The 16,849-nt window shown below is 60.2% G+C and overlaps 1 protein-coding gene across 3 annotated transcripts; it reads right to left on the reverse strand.

The window, feature by feature from the left end:
* Positions 1-108: 108 nt before the first annotated feature.
* RASL10B (RAS like family 10 member B) lies at positions 109-14,575 on the reverse strand. Of its 3 annotated transcripts, none has more exons than XM_054166868.1 (4): positions 14,556-14,575; positions 10,638-10,970; positions 4,700-4,744; positions 109-3,271 (listed from the first exon to the last, which is right to left on the reverse strand). In XM_054166868.1, exons 2-4 carry the CDS (start codon positions 10,851-10,853, stop codon positions 2,849-2,851), a joined length of 684 nt encoding a protein of 227 aa, XP_054022843.1. In that variant the 5' UTR covers positions 10,854-10,970; positions 14,556-14,575; the 3' UTR covers positions 109-2,848. The 3 variants fall into 3 exon arrangements, with proteins under 3 accessions (XP_054022843.1, XP_054022842.1, XP_054022844.1); XM_054166867.1 differs by lacking the exon at positions 14,556-14,575 and adding an exon at positions 13,972-14,456; XM_054166869.1 differs by lacking the exon at positions 14,556-14,575 and adding an exon at positions 13,972-14,452 and having other exon boundaries at positions 2,907-3,271; positions 4,700-4,824.
* Positions 14,576-16,849: the final 2,274 nt, after the last annotated feature.

A 16,849-nucleotide genomic window follows, 5' to 3' on the forward strand; every position in this document is an offset into this window, starting at 1 on the left:
GTACCCAGTGGGTACCACTGCCCAGTTATTCCTGCCTGCACCTGGTGGGTACCACTGCCCAGTCATCCCTGCCTGCACATGGTGGGTACCACTACCTAGTTATCCCTACCTGCACCCAGCTGGTATCATCACCTGGCTATCCCTGCCTGCACCCAGTGGGTACCACTGCCCAGTTATCCCTGCCTGCCCGCAGCTGGTACCATCACCTGGTTATCCCTGCCTGCACCCAGTGGGTACCACTGCCCAGTCATCCCTGCCTGCCCCCAGCTGGTACCATCACCTGGCTATCCCTGCCTGCACCCAGTGGGTACCACTGCCCAGTCATCCCTGCCTGCACCCAGTGGGTACCACCATCCTGGTCATCCCTGCCTGCCCCCAGCTGGTACCATCACCTGGCTATCCCTGCCTGCACCCAGTGGGTACCACCATCCTGGTCATCCCTGCCTGCCCCCAGCTGGTACCATCACCTGGCTATCCCTGCCTGTACCCAGTGGGTACCACTGCCCAGTTATCTCTACCTGCACCTGGTCAGGGCCACTGCCTCCCCCCCGTGCTGGGGCTGGGGGCAGCAGCTCTTTGTAGCCCTCAGTTTCTCAGGAAACACCTTTGGAGCAGTGAGAGTTGTTCCTGGGGACGAGACTCTCCTGGTCTGTAAATGCAGCAGAGGAGAACAATTCACTTGGTAACTTTTGTTGCTTGTTTGTTTTTCTCCAAAATACTAAAGAGATGCTACAAAACCCTGTACCTAATTGTGCTATAAACTGCAGGCTACGGGGTGATAACAAACAATGTATTGGCTTAGTCCTTGGTGCCTCTGCCTCAGAGCACTTCAGCGATGCTTTGTTCTTAGCATTCACCAAGGAGTTCCCTTCTCAGACCGTTTGGAGGGACAAAGCTGGCCAGAGGCTGAGAAGGTAAACCTACAGGTGTCAAATCCTGGCCAGATGAGGTCAGGGGGTGCCATGGAGGAGAGGGATGGTGATGAGTGCTACCAGCCTCCCCCTGCCCTTGGCAGGGCCGTCCCAGCCACATGAGCCAGACCCATGTCCCCCCCAACACCTTTTCTCTTGGTTTCCTTTCTCTTTTGGAGCAAGGGGAAGAGGATTTGGCTCCCAAAGCGCCTGGGAAGGGAGCAGCAGGGTGACCCCCGACTGATCCCATGACACTGGGGCTGCAGGGCAGGGTTGGGGTATGCACCAGGCCAGAGCTCAGCTGGACCTGCTCTGTGTGACCAAGAGCACAGTGGTGCTTCTGTAGGGTGCAGACCTGGCCTGGGGGGTGAGATGGGGCTGGTGGCTCTTTGCTTTACTGCCCACAGCAGCCCCCTCTGTGACACCAGAAATCACTGAGAGGGTTTTGCTGGAGGATGGACTGGTCTCAGACCCTGCCTCAAGGGGTGAGGATGGTGATCTCCTGAGTCTTAGAAGGAGCAGCAAGAAGGGGGAAGCACAACCCCCTCAGCCTCTCCTCACCCATTGCCAGCACGATGCCCCAGGCCTGTTTGCTAACCCAGCCTGCCGGACAGGGCAGAGGTGAGCTCCAAGCCTGCTGTGAGAACGAGACAAAAGACTGAAAAACAATGAAAAAATACTCATGAGAGGCTCACCTTCCTGTTAGGGATGTGCACAGAACTAAAGGAGAAACAAGGAACACAGCTGGAAATGCAGCTCCAGGCCCCTATTGCTTTGGAGGCTGCCCTCCCACCGCTGGCACCTCCCGTGGATGGGGGCGAGGGTCCCTGTGGGGAAGCCTGGCGTGGGTCAGGATGGCATGGTGGGATCTGCCTGCCCTGGGGACACCAGGGGTTGGGTCAGAGCTGCACAAAGCTGGTCACCTGCTGAGCCTGGCACGCGAGGTAGCAGAGGGGTGATCTGCCCAGCAAGGAGCGCCTCGAGATGGTTTGGTGTTGGACTGGCTGGTGGGGAAGGAGAAGACTTCCCTGGATGAATTGGGGCAGGAGGGGACTCGAAGCGCTGGGGCAGCAGCACCTGGCACCCTGGGGGGATGCAAGGAGCAGGATGGAGGATTCATTGGTTCCCTCCCCCCCCCCATTTCTTGCATTCATCCAGGAATTCCTCCTGGAAATCTGACCCAACCGAGCCAAAAGAGAGCCTGTGTAACCTGGCCTCTTGCAGGAGGCTGCTCTGCCCTCTGAGGGAGGAACCCCAGCTCTGCAGGCTGGGTACCAGCACTCCGTGTGCCCCAGGATCAGAGCCACCCTGGCCATCAGGGCACAGCTGCTGGGCAAGGCCCTTCCAGGGAGCAGGTGGTGGCAGGCAGCAGCAAGCGTTGACCCTGCAGTGCCAGGCCAGGAGCCAGCAAGGGTGGACCCAACAGCCAACCTCTGGGCACCACCTCCCCTACCCCCATGCTGTGCAGTGCTTCAGGCACAGCAGAGACAACCCCCCCTGGGGACAGCTTCAGCCCCAAGAGCTGGAGGATCAGGGTGGGCTCAGGGGTTAGCTGAGGTCCTCACTCCAGGCAGCTCAGCCACCCCCAGACCCCCAGCTGGAGGATCAGGGTGGGCTCAGGGGTTAGCTGAGGTACTCACTCCAGGCAGCTCAGCCACCCCCTGACCCCCAGCTGGAGGATCAGGGTGGGCTCAGGGGTTAGCTGAGGTACTCACTCCAGGCAGCTCAGCCACCCCCTGACCCCCAGCTGGAGGATCAGGGTGGGCTCAGGGGTTAGCTGAGGTCCTCCCTCCAGGCAGCTCAGCCACCCCTTGACCCCCAGCTGGAGGATCAGGGTGGGCTCAGGGGTTAGCTGAGGTCCTCCCTCCAGGCAGCTCAGCCACCCACCGGCGGCCACCACATGCCCCCTGCCCAGCACCGCCCGAGATGCACTGTCCCTAAACGTCACCTCGGGCTGCCAGCACCGTGCGGGAGCAACGCCCAAGGCGCTCTGGGCACAGCTCCCCCCGTGGCATCACCTCCCCCCGCAGCGGGCGGCGCCGGGGGGTCGGCCGGGGCCGGGGGTCGGCCGGGGCCGGGCCGGGGGCGCTCACATGATGGTGCAGCGGTTCCTGCGCAGGGCGCCCTGGAAGCGGATGGTGGTGTGGACGTGCTTGCAGCGCGCACAGCCCACGCTCTTGAGCAGCTCGCTGAAGAGCAGCAGGATGTGCCAGTTGTACTTGGCCGAGCACTCGATGTAGCCGCACTTCCAGGTCTTCTTCACCAGGTTGGAGACGTTCCAGCGCGGGATGACCCGGCCCCGCTGCAGGTCCCGCTTGTTGCCCACGATGATGATGGGGGTCTCCGAGGTGCCGATGACCCTGGAGGCAGGGCGGGAAGGGTTGGTGCAAAACAGCCCAGCAGGCAGACACCCCACCCCCCGCATCCCGCACCGCGACCTGTCCCAGGTGCTGAGAGCATTGCCCAAGCCTTAGAATGACAGAATGGTAGGGGTTAGGTCCAGTCTGGGCTCCCCAGTTCAAGAGAGACAGAGACCTGCTGGAGAGAGTCCAAGGGAGAGCCAGGAGGGTGATTAGGGGACTTGAGCATCTCCCCTGTGAAGAGAGACTGAGAGCCCTGGGGAGGTTTAGTCTGGAAAAGAGAAGGCTGAGAGGGATCTGATCAATGTCTATCAATAGCTGAGGGCTGGGGGAGGGAGGCAAGTTCTTGACAGTGGTGTGCACACTAGTAAGACGAGAAACAATAGCATTGAGAAACAAAAGCTTGAGCATGGAAGATTTCACCTCACCATGAGGAGAAACTTCCTTACAGTGAGGGTGACAGAGCCCTGGAGCAGGCTGCCCAGAGAGGTTGTGGAGTCTCCTTCTCTGGAGACTTTCCAATCCCACCTGGATGCCTTCCTGTGCAGACTGCCCTGGGTGATGCTGCTCTGGCAGGGGGCTTGGACTCGATGATCTTCCATGGTCCCTTCCAACCCCTAACATCCTATGGTCCTATGATCCTTGTCAACAAGGACATGCACCATGGAACCATAGAATGGTTTGGGTTGGAAGGAAGCTCCAGAGCTCATCCAGTCCAACCCCCTCTGCAGTCAGCAGGGACATCCTCAACTAGATCAGGTTGCCCAGAGCCCTGTCCAGCCTCATCTTGAACATCACCAGGGATGGAGCCTCAACCACCTCCTTGGGCAACCTGTTCCAGTGAGGGTATCATGGTAAAGACCTTGTCCCTAAACAGGTCCTCAGCCTGTGCCCTTGTCACTCCTCACGGCCAGCCACCCACTGTACCAGGGATGGTGACCCTCAGCCACAGCAGATATCTGCCCAGGGTCCTGCTCTTTCTCCTGCTCTCACATCCAGTTTCACTTCTGAGCTCCCAGCCCTGCAGAGGGCTTTGTCCCAGTCTGCGATCTCTCACCTCTGATACTTCGTCCCAGTCTGCAATCTCTCATCATTGATGCCAAGAGCAAGGGAGAGCTGGCGTGAGTAGTACTGGGTCCAGCTCAGGAGACAGGGAACTGCTGGAGAGAGTCCAGCAGAGGCTCTGAAGATGCTGAGAGGCCTGCAGCATCTCTGCAATGAGGAAAGTCTCCTTGTGCGGAGAGCTTCCAACCCCCCCTGGCCATTGTGCTCCTGGGCACGCTGCTGTGGCTGCCCTGCTGGAGCAGGGGGCTTGGACTGGTTGATTGATCCCCTGAGGTCCCTTCCAACCCCTCCCTGCTGGGAATCTGGGATGCTGTGCTTCTGGGAGCCCCAGAGGGATGCAGCCTGTGATGCAGCAATGCCTACCTCGTCTCCAGGATCTGCTGGCGGATGGTTTTGATGTACTCGAAGCTGTCAAAGCAACAGATGTCATAGACCAGGATGTAGGCATGGACGCTCCGGAGCCCCCTGCAACACACGTCCGCCCACTCCTGCAAGGTGCAGAGAGGCATCAATCCTGGCTCAGCCCTGCTGCTGTGCCCACGGGACGCCCAGGGCTGGACACGTCAAGGCTGCTGCTGCACTGGCAGCTCCCAAGGCAGCTGCACGCTCTCTGGCCCCAAAACCCAGCTCCCAGCATCTCATCTCTGCCCTGACCCACCCCGGTGAGGGCTGTGGCTCCTCCCAGCCCTTCACTCACCCATCCCCATCTCTGGAGGCCACTCACCCCCCACCCTGTTAATCCAGAGGAGAGACAATTGGATCTGGCACCCCAGAATGAGGGCCACATCCTGCCTGGGGCCCAGAGCTGAGTGGGGAGCAAGGCTGAATCACCCCCAGCCCAGGATATAAACCTTCACCCTCCAGGGCTGCAAATGAGCTGTGCTAATTACCTAGGCACCCTGGTTTTGGGGCAAGGCAGGTGAGGAGGGTGCTGAGGGCTAAGCCCTGTGGGGCTGGGGGTGAGGAACCAGCAGCTCTGTGGGTCAGAGGGGGAAGGTGATGGTGAAGCTGTTTGGAGGTGAGGAGCAGCTGCTCAGGGGTGGGGTGTGCGAGAGTGAGATGGGGAGCCAGGGCAGAGGCACTCAGGGGTGGCCTCTCCAGAGCCAGAATTTGGAGCTGTCAGAAATTCATGTTGCTAGGAAGGCTTTGGGATTCCAGGAATAAGAGGATTCTCTCCCCCACCCCCACCCACCCCCCGTACAGGAGGGAACATTTGCTCCGCTTCCAGCCCTCTCCCCAGCCCAGCTGCGGTACTGGGACCGGCAGCCTGTGCAGGCAGCACTGCAAGCCCTCCTGAGCACCACGGGAGAGGAGGGAGCTGCAGCAAGGAGCACAGCCATCACTTCTCCCTGAGCAAAGCCCTTCAGTGCCATGAATCATCCTCTCCTGAGCTCCTCGTCAGAGTGAGGTGACACAGGAAGCCCTGGGGCCGAAGGGAACTGGGGAGAGGAAAGTCTTGGAGTGCAGGTTGGTCTCCATCGCAGCACAGGAAGGAGCTGGGAGTGAGTGGCACAACACAACCCTGCTACCTTCCACAGAGAGGAGCAGGTGAGGTGTAGCTCCTTGGAATCAGAGTGCTTCAGGCAGAGGAAGTGGCTGGGTTACTCTGAGGTTGCTCTGAGGTTACTCTGAGTCCTGGTACAGCTGGGAGCTCAGTCAGTCCCAGCTATTTCGCCATGCTGGGGTGTAGCTTGCTCTGATGCTGTGATGTTGGGATGGTTTTCCCTGTTGCAGGGCAGGTTTCCTGGGATGCTCAGGGCTGGAGGAGGGTCACACTGTGCATCCCCAGCTGGTCCTGTGAGGGATGCTGGAGAGCCACCAGCTCCTGCTCATCTCCTGGGATATCCCTGCAGGGATGCTGCTTCTGGCCGCAGGGCAGAGCCCAGCGGTGCTTTCCAGCAGACAGAGCCTGATCCCCCACCGTGGTCACAGTATCACAGTATCCTCTCCTTTCCCCTCAGAGCCAGACCCTCTGACCCCCCCTTTCTTCCCTGGAAACCTCCATCTGTTCCCACCAGCTCCTCTTGTGTGCAGCCAGGCAGGGAGTTAATGGAGCGCACAGGCAGCGGCTGGCAGGGGATTGCCCTTTGCTGCCTCTGACCTCTCCTTCCCTGCAGACCCTGGCTCCTCCTCGAAGCTCCTCCTGGCCCCTGCACTGCTCATTTCCCCTCCTGCCTGACTCACATGCAGGAGCTGGGAGCACCACAGAGCCCCTGTCACCCCGTGTCCCTTGGGCACAGGAGCCAAACAGTGACACTGGTTTAAAACAGCAGAGTGCCCAGCTCCCACGGGGATGTCCCCACCGGTGGCACTGCCCTTTGGCACGGCTGGACACCTCCAGCTCCTTTCCCCCCCTGGGCCGGGGCTATGGAATGAGCCTTTTTCCCTGTTAAGCCCCCCCTGAAGCAACTGGCAGCAGTGCCAACGCTTCCCAACCCCACACTGCCTTTTGGGGGAGCACTGGGGAGCACTGGGAAGCACTGGGGATCACTGGGGAGCACTGGGAGCACTGGGGACACTGGGGAGCACTAGGGACACTGGGGATCACTGGGGAGCATTGGGGAGCACTAGGGACACTGGGGAGCACTGGGAGCACTGGGGACACTGGGGATCACTGGGGAGCATTGGGGAGCACTAGGGACACTGGGGAGCACTGGGGATCACTGGGGAGCACTAGGAGCACTGGGAGCACTGAGGAGCACTGGGGCTTTGAGGAGGAGCTGGTGGGCTCACCACTCTGGGGACAAGCCCTGGTAGTGCTGGGGCTGTGACAGCCACCCTGGGAAGGGACAAACCTGCCTCAGGCTGGGGATGCATTGGGGTCTGGCTCTTCAGGCAGCTGTGGTGTTCCCCTGGCCATGCTCCCCCAGCCCTTTGCTGGTGCTGGCTCTGGCAGCCACAGAGCTGGATCCAGCTGGGGCAGTGGGCATCACCAAAGCCATCGTCCTCGCGGTGGGACATCCTCCTCCCCGTGTTTGCCATCACTTTAGGTGAAAGAGCTTTCAAAGCCACTTTATCCTAGGCCTGCTCAGCCAGCAGCCACAAGGCTGTGATCCCTCACACTGGCTCCCAGCAAGCAAACCACAGCCCAGGGCTGGGGGTGGGGAGAAGCATCCCTCCCGAAGGGCAGAGCTGGAGCACCTCAGGGGTACGCAGCAGAACCCCACGGAGGTCACCAGAGACCCACCACCAGCATGGAGGTCCTGTGGCACTGAGCTGGCTGGGTCCTGTGGTTGTAGTTTCAGGTTATGCCTTTAGAATTATTCATGGCTCTTGAACAGAAAGTAGTAGAATGTAAACAAATCATAGGACCACAGACCTGTCAGGGCTGGAAGGGACCTCGAGGATCAGCCAGCTCCAACCCCCCTGCCATGGCCAGGGACACCTCACACCACAGCAGGTTGCTCACAGCCACCTCCAGCCTGGCTGCAAACACCTCCAGGCAGGAGGCTGCCACCACCTCCCTGGGCAACCTGTGCCAGGCTCTCACCACCCTCATGGGGAACAGCTTCTTCCTCACATCACTACTAAATCACTACTGGGAGTAAAAAGGGAAGTGATGATACTTCTAAACAATCCCAGTGGAGAGGCAGCTACCACGAGATTTAGCTTGCTAAAGGATCTCTCTCTCTCTTTTCACTTCAGCTCTGGCTGATGCTCCTCCTGGCTGCACTGCTTTGTTGTGGCTGGTAGCAACCACAACTTCTCTGCTATTCTCTCTTCTCCCTGTTGTGTACAGGGGGGCAGGGAAGTGTGGTGGGTTTGGGCTATGCCTTTAAAAAGTTCTCACAGATCGTGGAAGCAGAAAAGTAGCAGACTGTAAATAAATCACTCCTGGGTGTCAAAAAGGGAAGTGATGATAGTTCTAACCAATCCCAGGGGAGAGGTAGCTACCACCAGATCTTGTCCCCAAAACAATTCCTCTTCTCTTCTCCCTTCTTCACTCTGGGGAGAGAAACTAACTTGCTTCTGCTTGACCTTGGCTGCATTGCCTTGGTATTAACTTCTCTGCTCCTTTCTCTTGTCCCTTCTTTTGTACAGGGGGGGTGAGGGGGAGGCAGGGGGAGGCTCTTTGACCAGGGTTGGGGTTCTTGTGCTGTTTGTTAATTGGAAATCCCTGTAATTATTGCAAATCCTGGGTAATTGGTACACTTCCATTGCATCCTGTTGTAGACTGCAGTTTTGCCTGCAAACACAGCTTCCATTTGCTTCCAGCTGAGCTGCTCTGGCAAAGGGAATGTTGGGGGGCAAATTTCAACCCACCACAGGAAGGAGGCAGGGAAGGGAGAAGCTGTTGCAGCTGTCCTGGTCTTTGGCCAGGGGGTGGCTCTCGTGCTGTTTATCAGCTGCAAATACCTGTCAATAAATATTGTGCATTTGGTACATAATCATTGCAGCTTGTAGAGCTGCTTGTAAATACAGCTTCATCTGCTCCCACCTGAGCTGCTCTGCCAGGGGGGGGAAGTTTCCACAGGAAGGAGGCAAGGGAAGGGAGAAGCTGTTGCAGCTCCCCCGGTCTTTGGCCAGGGGGTGGCTCTTTGCTCTTTACCATCTTCATTGATGATCTGGATGAGGGCATTGAGTCCATCAGCAGTACATTTGCTGATGACACCAAGCTGGGGCAGGAGTTGAGCTGCTGGAGGGTAGAGAGGCTCTGCAGAGGGACCTGGACAGGCTGGACAGATGGGCAGAGGCCAAGGGCAGGAGATTGAACACATCCAAGTGCCAGGTGCTGCACATTGGCCACAACAACCCCATGCAGAGCTACAGGCTGGGGTCAGAGTGGCTGAGAGCTGCCAAACAGAGAGGGACCTGGGGGTAGTGGTTGATAGTAGGCTGAACATGAGCCTGCAGTGTGGCCAGGCAGCCAAGAGGGCCAATGACATCCTGGCCTGCATCAGGAAGAGTGTGGCCAGCAGGAGCAGGGAGGTCATTCTGCCCCTGGACACTGCACTGGTTAGGCCGCACCTTGAGTCCTGTGTCCAGTTCTGGGCTCCTCAGTTTAGGAAGGAGGTTGACTTGCTGGAAGGTGTCCAGAGAAGGGCAACAAAGTTGGTGAGGAGTTTGGAACATAAGCCCTGTGAGGAGAGGCTGAGGGAGCTGGGGTTGCTTAGCCTGGAGAGGAGGAGACTCAGGGGAGACCTTCTTGCTCTCTACAACTACCTGAAGGGAGGTTGTAGACAGGCAGATGTTGGTCTCTTCTCCCAGGCAGCCAGTACCAGAACAAGAGGACACAGTCTCAAGCTGCACCAGGGGAGGTTTAGGCTGGAGGTTAGGAGGAAGTTCTACACAGAGAGATTGCCCATTGGAATGGGCTGCCCAGGGAGGTGGTGGAGTCCCCATCCCTGGAGGTGTTCAGGAGGAGACCTGATGGGGTGCTTGGTGCCATGGGTTAGTTGTTTAGGTGGTGTTGGATTGGTTGAGGGGTTGGACACGATGATCTTGAAGGTCTCTTCCAACCTGGTCTGGTCTATTCTATTCTATTCTATTCTATTCTCTTGTGCTGTTTATCAACTGCAAATACCTGTCAATAAATATTGTGTACTTGGTACACATTCATTGCAGTTTGTGGTTTTGCTTCCTCTGCTCCCAGCTGAGCTGCTCTGGCGGAGTGAATGTTGAGGGGGGGAAGTTTCCACAGGAAGGAGGCAGGTAAGGGAGAAGCTGTTGCAGCTCCCTTCATCTTTGGCCAGGGCTGGGGGTTCTTGTGCTGTTTATCAACACTAAATACCTGTCAATATTGTAAGTATTGTGTATTTTACTTGTAGTTTGTAGTTGTGTTTGTAAATACAGCTTCATCTGCTTCGCTCTGGCAAAGGGAATGCTGGGGAGGGGGGAATTTCAACCCACCACAGGAAGGAGGCAGGGAAGGGAGAAGCTGTTGCAGCTGTCCTGGTCTTTGGCCAGGGGGAGTTCTTGTGCTATTTATCAACTGCAAATACCTGTCAATAAATATTGTGTATTTGGTACATAATCATTGCAGCTTGTAGTGCTGCTTGCAAATACAGCTTCATCTGCTCCCACCTGAGCTGCTCTGGCAAAGTGAATGCTGGGGGGGGGCGAAATTTCAACCCACCACAGGGAGGAGGCAGGGAAGGGAGAAGCTCTTGCAGCTCCCCTGGTCTTTGGCCGGGGGGTGGCTCTTGTGCTGTTTATCAGCTGTAAATACCTGTCAATAAACATTGTGTGTTTGGTACACATTCATTGCAGCTTGTAGTTGTGCTTCATCTGCTCCCAGCTGAGCTGCTCTGGCGGGGTGGGGGTGGGGTGGGGGATTTCCCCTCCCAGCAGAGGCGCCTACCTGCAGGGTGTTGACGGGGAAGGCGGTGATGGGGGGGAAGTCCATGATCTGCAGGTCGTGGACGTGGCCGTTCATGACGACGGCAGGCAGGTAGACGCGGCGAGCCGTGGTGGGCACGCAGACCTCGCTGAACTCGTTGTAGAGGAACTGCCGCACTATGGCACTCTTGCCCACGCCCTGGGCTCCCAGCACGGCGATCTTGACCGTCGCCACCATGCCGCCAGGCGCCGGCCGCTGCCCCGGTGCTGCCCCCGCGGTGCCGAGGCTGCATATTCCCACGCAGGGGGCCTCAGCCCCATTCAGGATGCATTTCCCCTCCGGGACGGCAGGTCACTGCAAGGCCAAGGAGAAGCCCATCAGATCCTAGGATCACCCTGGCAGACATCGCTGCTGCTTTAGGTGAGGGCTTTCCCGAGCAGGAGTCCATGGAAGAGAGTCCAGCACAGGGCTGCTGAGGTGCTGAGGGGCCTGGAGCATCTCTCATGCGAGGACAGGCTGAGAGAGCTGGGGCTGCTTAGCCTGGAGGAGAGGAGGCTGAGGGAGGATCTTAGCAATGTGCACAAATATCCAAGAGGTGGGGGTCAGGAAGATGGGGCCAGACTCTTCTCAGTGGTCCCCAGTAACAGGACAAGAGGCAGTGGGCATAAGCTTGAACATGGGAAGCTCCATCTGAACATGAGAAGGAACTTTACTGTGAGGCTCACAGAGCCCTGGAGCAGGCTGCCCAGAGAGGTTGTGGAGTCTCCTTCTCTGGAGACTTTCAATGCCCACCTGGATGTGTTCCTGTGTGACCTGCCCTGGGTGCCCCTGCTCTGGCAGGGGGGGTGGACAGGATGCTCTTCCAAGGTCCCTTCCAACCACAGTACCACAGGACTTTAGAGGTTGGATGGGATCTCAAGAGATCATCGAGTCCAACCCCCCTGCCAGAGCAGCATCACCCAGGGCAGTCTGCACAGGAAGGCATCCAGGTGGGGTTGGAAAGTCTCCAGAGAAGGAGACTCCACAACCTCTCTGGGCAGCCTGCTCCAGGGCTCTGTCACCCTCACTGTAAGGAAGTTTCTCCTCATGGTGAGGTGAAATCTTCCATGTTCAAGCTTGAACCTGTTGTTTCTTGTCTTACTAGTGTGCACTACCAAAAAGCGCTTGGCTCCCTCCACCTGACCCCCAGCCCTCAGCTATTGATAGACATCGATCAGATCCCGCTCAGCCTTCTCTTCTCCAGACTAAACAACCCCAGGGCTCTCAGTCTCTCTTCACAAGGGAGATGCTCAAGTGCCCTGATCACCCTCCTGGCTCTCCCTTGGACTCCCTCCAGCAGGTCTCTGTCTCTCTTGAACTGGAGAGCCCAGACTGGACCTAACCCCAGGGCTCTCAGCACTGCGCGACCTCAGGGTCCGCCTCAGAGGCTCCCACCCTGCAGAGTGAGGCAGACCCCAGGAAGTTCTCCCAGGCACATTTTAGTGCAGGAGGAAGGAGACCTCCGGCAAAGAGACTGTCTGTGGCTCAGGGCTTACTCAGCCCCAGCAGCAGCTGGTTCATGGGGTTGACTCTCAGCACCTGCAGGGACAGTCGCTGGCTGCTCCCTCCTGGTGCTACCCCAAGCCAGAGGGGAATCCATCTTCGATCTGCTTGGACAGCCAGAACTGCCTTCTGCTGGGCGGGGGCAGTGCTCTGTGCGGGAGTGACAGCTTTAATCTTTAATTCCAGGCTGTGAGCACTCTGGCAATTAACTTGATGGAGGCTAATTTCCCAGCCGGCTGACGGCGGGGAGCCCACAAGCCACACGTGCTGAGGCTGGAGGGGCTCCGGGCAGGGCCACACGTTTGGGGTCACAGGAGGATGTGGGAGCTGAGTCTGAGGAGCCCAGACACCTGCTGGCACCAGGCTCCTGAGCAAGAGCCACGATGGCAGCAGCAAGGGTGAGGGCTGGGCCCCACTTTTGCTCTAAAGGAGCTCCTACTTTACCCCGAAGTGTGGCTGCTTCCATCCTTAAACCATCCCCAGAGCCCTGGGCGGCAGCTCCTAAGCCGGCAGAAGGCAGCAGGTTCAACCCTCCCTGTCCTGCCTCTTTGCTGGGGGTTATTTGCCCTGGGGAGAGCTCAGCCATGAGACTCCCACTGCTGGCTGCCAGGGCAGTTGAGCTTCCTGCAGCACCCCGAGCTGGGCCATGGCTCACACCATCCTCATCCTCCTCACAGTGGGGCCTGATCCAGCCCTGGGCAGCAGGGTGGGTTTGTGCCCATGGCACACTGCGTGGCTGGGACCATGCCCTAGGTTGTTGGCTCTCCTTGGGTACCCAGTCACCAAAGGGGGGCTGCAGGAGCCCCTAGGCTCTGCCCTGCTGGGGGCCTTCCTCCCCCCGCAGAAAGCTGTCACTGCAAGTTCGGGGGGGGCCACTCTGCTGCAGGGACAACCTTGTCCCCACAAACCCTTCCTCCTCGCAGAAGCAACCCCAGGTCCTCTGTGGGGCCAGAGGGTAATGGAGGGGCACGGCCGGAGACCCAGGACCCCTGAGGCTGCCCTGAACTTGGGAGCAGGCTGAGCCCTGCTGTGGCACCCCAAAACCCCTGTGTCCCCGCTGGGATCACACAAAAGACTCATGAATGAGGAGAGGTGCCCCATGGGCCCCAGAAATCAGCCGTGCACCCTGAAGCATCAAGGCTGACCCCACAGCTCCCAGCCCAGCTCACACCACTGGGGGAAACTGGGGTGCAGATAAGGGGGACGCAGCCAGAGTGTCCCTGCGGTGGGGTGGGAGAGCAGGGACGAGTCAAGGTGGCCCCGCGGTGGGGTGGCAGAGTAGGGAGGGGTGCAGCTGGGAGGCTCCGGGCGCTGAGCGCAGGACAGGGCTCGGCGGGTCGCGGGGCCGAGTGGGGGTTGCAGAGCGGCCCCGAGAAGGAAGCCCCAGCCCCGAGGCCCTCAGCGCGACCTGGGGGACCCCGCCGCCACCCGCCCCCGTCCCTCGCCTCTCCGGGGACAGCCGGAGGAGCCAGCTGGGACCCTCCGGCTTCGTAGGGCTGGGCCGGATACGGCACCCTGCTTCCCGCCCCGACCCTCCCGGGGGATGCTCTCACGGCGGCGGGCAGCGCAGCGGCACCGGCACTGGCCCGCGGCGGGAGGGTGCTGGGGCTGGAGGAGGTCGGGGATGCAGGGGAAGAGGGACCGCACGGTGGGGGACACAAGGAGCTGGGGGCACCGACGCTCAACTTTCGCTGGAACCCCCCCCCCGCCGCCCCGCTGCCCCGATTTCCACCCCCCACCCCCCGCCCCGGCCCTGCCCAGAGGCAACTTTACCCCCCAGTGCTCCCCCTGCAACCCCGCCCCAGCCCCGTACCTTGCAGCAGCAGCAGCCCGGGCCGGCGGAACCCCGGCGGGCGGCGGAGCCATGCGGCGAGCCCGGTGCGGGGCGGGCGGCCCCGCTGCAGAGCCCCGGCCCGGCCCCCGCCCGGCGCCGCTATACCGAGGGGCCGGGCGGCGGCGGCAGGGGGGACCGGGCGGGGAGGGCGACCGCCGCTGGGTAGCAAAAATCCGGCCGGGGCACGGCGGAGAGGGGGCAGGCGGTTCCCGGGGGTGGATAGAAGCAGCTCCCGGGGAAGGATGCGGGGAATGCCCGGGCGTGAAGCGGACAGTGCCCGGGGAGGGCGGCAGGCAGCGTGCTCAGGCGGGGGTGCAGGCAGGGATGTCCGGGGAGGGATGCAGGCAGTGCCCGGGGATGGAAGCAGGCAGCAGCCGAGAAAGCAGGCAGGCAATGCCCGGAGCGAGTCGGAGGAAGCCAGGAGGGACACCAGCTTCTCCCAGGGCTCTGGGGAGGTGCCGATGAGAAAAGACCCTCCCATGTCTCCCCTGCAGTGTGCTGGGTGCAACACCATCACCCCTTCCCTGCCCAGCACCCAACAGCACCCGTGCCCTCATGCCCACCCCATGGGAGCCCCGTGAGGCCAGACTCCTTTGGGGAACGAGGGTAGGACCCCTCCGCGGGAGCCTTTCCTTCCTCTCACACTGCTGCCGGCGTCTTCTCGGGCACCCTTCACCCCCTTGCTGTGCCAGCTCCTGGTTTAGTCGGCAGAGCTGGGCTTTCCCTGTGCCCACTGACACCGGGGGATGCTCTCGGCCCATAATGGTGCCAGAGCCCACCAAGAGAGGCAGTGGCTGCATTTTTGTGACACCCCACACTGAGCATTTACCTGTGCCCTGGAGAGGGAGGAAGATGCTGGCCACACTTCTGGAGAGCCTGGTCCAGGTCCCTGCGATATGCTGCTGGTGGACACCCCCTCCCCCCACCTCTCTGCCCCTTGAAGCAGACCCTGAATGCCACTCCAGGTCAGTGACACCAGTGAACAACTGGGGGATGCCCATGGCTCAGGCTGCCCCCACACAGGCTTGGCTGAGCCCAAACAGCAACCACGGCATGGTCGTGCTCCCCGCAGCAGCAGCAGCACCTTTGGTTGGGTCGATCATCATCTCCTGGGGCTCCTCCCCGGGGTGAGGAGGGGGTACAAGTGCAAACACATTTCCTAGGGGAAAAGGGGACGACAGGCACAGCTCCAAGGCTCAAGGAGACTAAGAGCAGCTGGCAGAACGTGGGACACCCTTCTGTGCCACGCTGCACCAAGGCTGGGGCCGAGCAGCGGCAGGCAAAGGGGGTCAGAGCCCCTCCTCTGTGTCTCACATCCCACCCAGGCTGTCAGAGATCCGGGGCTCATTTTCCTGCAGAGCTGCTTGCAGCCAGAGAAACCCTGAGGCGGTCTGGGGGTCCTCAGCAGCGCTCGACGCTGCTCTGCTCGCACAGCCCCCAGCTCCCCTTCCCTCTCCGCCACCGCGCAGCCCTGAGCCCTGGAATGTTTCTGGGCGAGGGCAGGGATCGGGCTGCACATGAGCCTCCTGCACAATCCAGGCTCCAGCCCCGGGGCTATTTTTAGCAGCTCCCTCCGAGATGCTCTGCACTTGCAGTTTTATTTGTGAAATTTAATATAGGAGGGAGGGGGGAGGGGAGCGGGGCTGGAGCCCGGCACGTCCCCACTGCCTGGGAGGCTCATCCCAGCCTCGGCGACAGCAGAGCCGCGCAGACCCCAGATCATCTGGCAGAACTCCGTGTCCTGGCAGGCAGGGGACAGCCAGAGCCGATGCCTCGGGGGGCTGCAGTCATAGCCTCCAAAATCCTCAGACGCGTCCCTGCCTCTCCCTGTGCCTCCCTGCGGGCTCAGGTACCGGCTGGCACACACAGGACGAGTGTGAGGCTGCCGGCAGCAGCAGGGATCTTGGGGAGCCCACCCGGCACGGCAGAGCTGGCCCCATCTCCATCCAGAGCAGCAGGGAGCGAGCTAGGAGGTCCCTGTGCATGGCCTCAGGAAGGGGGAAGGCTTTGGGCAACAGCCACCCGCGGGGCAGCTCCCAGCCCAGGGAGCGTCCCCCATGTCCCCAGAGCTCCCAGCACCAGGGGCTGAGGATGCTAATGAAGCACACCCAGCCGGCAGGGTACAGCACGGCCTGGGGCTGCCGTGACCCCGGTGCCGGGGTGGGACTATGCCTGCACACCCAGGGCAGCAGGGAAGACCAATTTCTCCCACAGGAGAACAGGGGAGGAAGGGAGGGAGGGAGGGAGGAACCTTTTGCTTTGCCCCTGGACAGCAGCTGGCACAGCAGAGCCCTGAGTGTCCTGCTGCAGCTTTTGCTCCTGTGTTAGGCCAAATGCTGCCCCAGGTTCACCCTCAGCACCACCACAGGAGCAGACCCACAATGGGGGATTCCCATCCCACCCCCAGTGCCCAAGCAATGCAGCTCAGCCCAGGCACACCAAGGAGCATGGAAGGAACTCGACAGCACCCCCAGCCAGCCTGGCACCGTGGTACTCGGCACACAAACCTGCTTCTGCCACCAACACATCCCAGTGCACAGCACCACGGGCTGCTGCAGTCCCTGCCACCCCAGGCCATCACAGGGTGCAAGTCGCTTGACCTCTAAGCGCCACTAGTCCAGGGCTGGGCAAGGGTGAGGGCAAAAGTTGCTGTGCTCCAGAGCTGCACCTCACAAAGCTGCTCAGTTGTGTCTCTGCATTTCTGGCTGCTTGGAGGGCTCGATTTGGGGCTGCCTGAGCTTGGCCCAGTACTATGGTTTTACATCTCAAACCACCCTGTCCCAGACAGGACCAGTGATGACAAAGCCCTCTGGAAAATGCCAGCCCCAGTTCAGAGCAATCCAAAGTCATCAGCAGC

The sequence above is a fragment of the Dryobates pubescens genome, chromosome 13, assembly GCF_014839835.1.
Source record: "Dryobates pubescens isolate bDryPub1 chromosome 13, bDryPub1.pri, whole genome shotgun sequence".
Taxonomy (NCBI): domain Eukaryota; kingdom Metazoa; phylum Chordata; class Aves; order Piciformes; family Picidae; genus Dryobates; species Dryobates pubescens.

Bases quoted from the DNA above. Each gene is read 5' to 3' on its own strand.
- RASL10B (XM_054166868.1), bottom strand. From the start codon at position 10,853: ATGGTGGCGACGGTCAAGATCGCCGTGCTGGGAGCCCAGGGCGTGGGC. The intron at 4,745-10,637 runs GTAGGCGCCTCT...TTGCTTTGACAG, and splicing joins TCCCCGTCAACACCCTGCAG to CTTCGAGTACATCAAAACCA. The intron at 3,272-4,699 runs GTAGGCATTGCT...CCCTGCCTCCAG, and splicing joins CAGCAGATCCTGGAGACGAG to GGTCATCGGCACCTCGGAGA.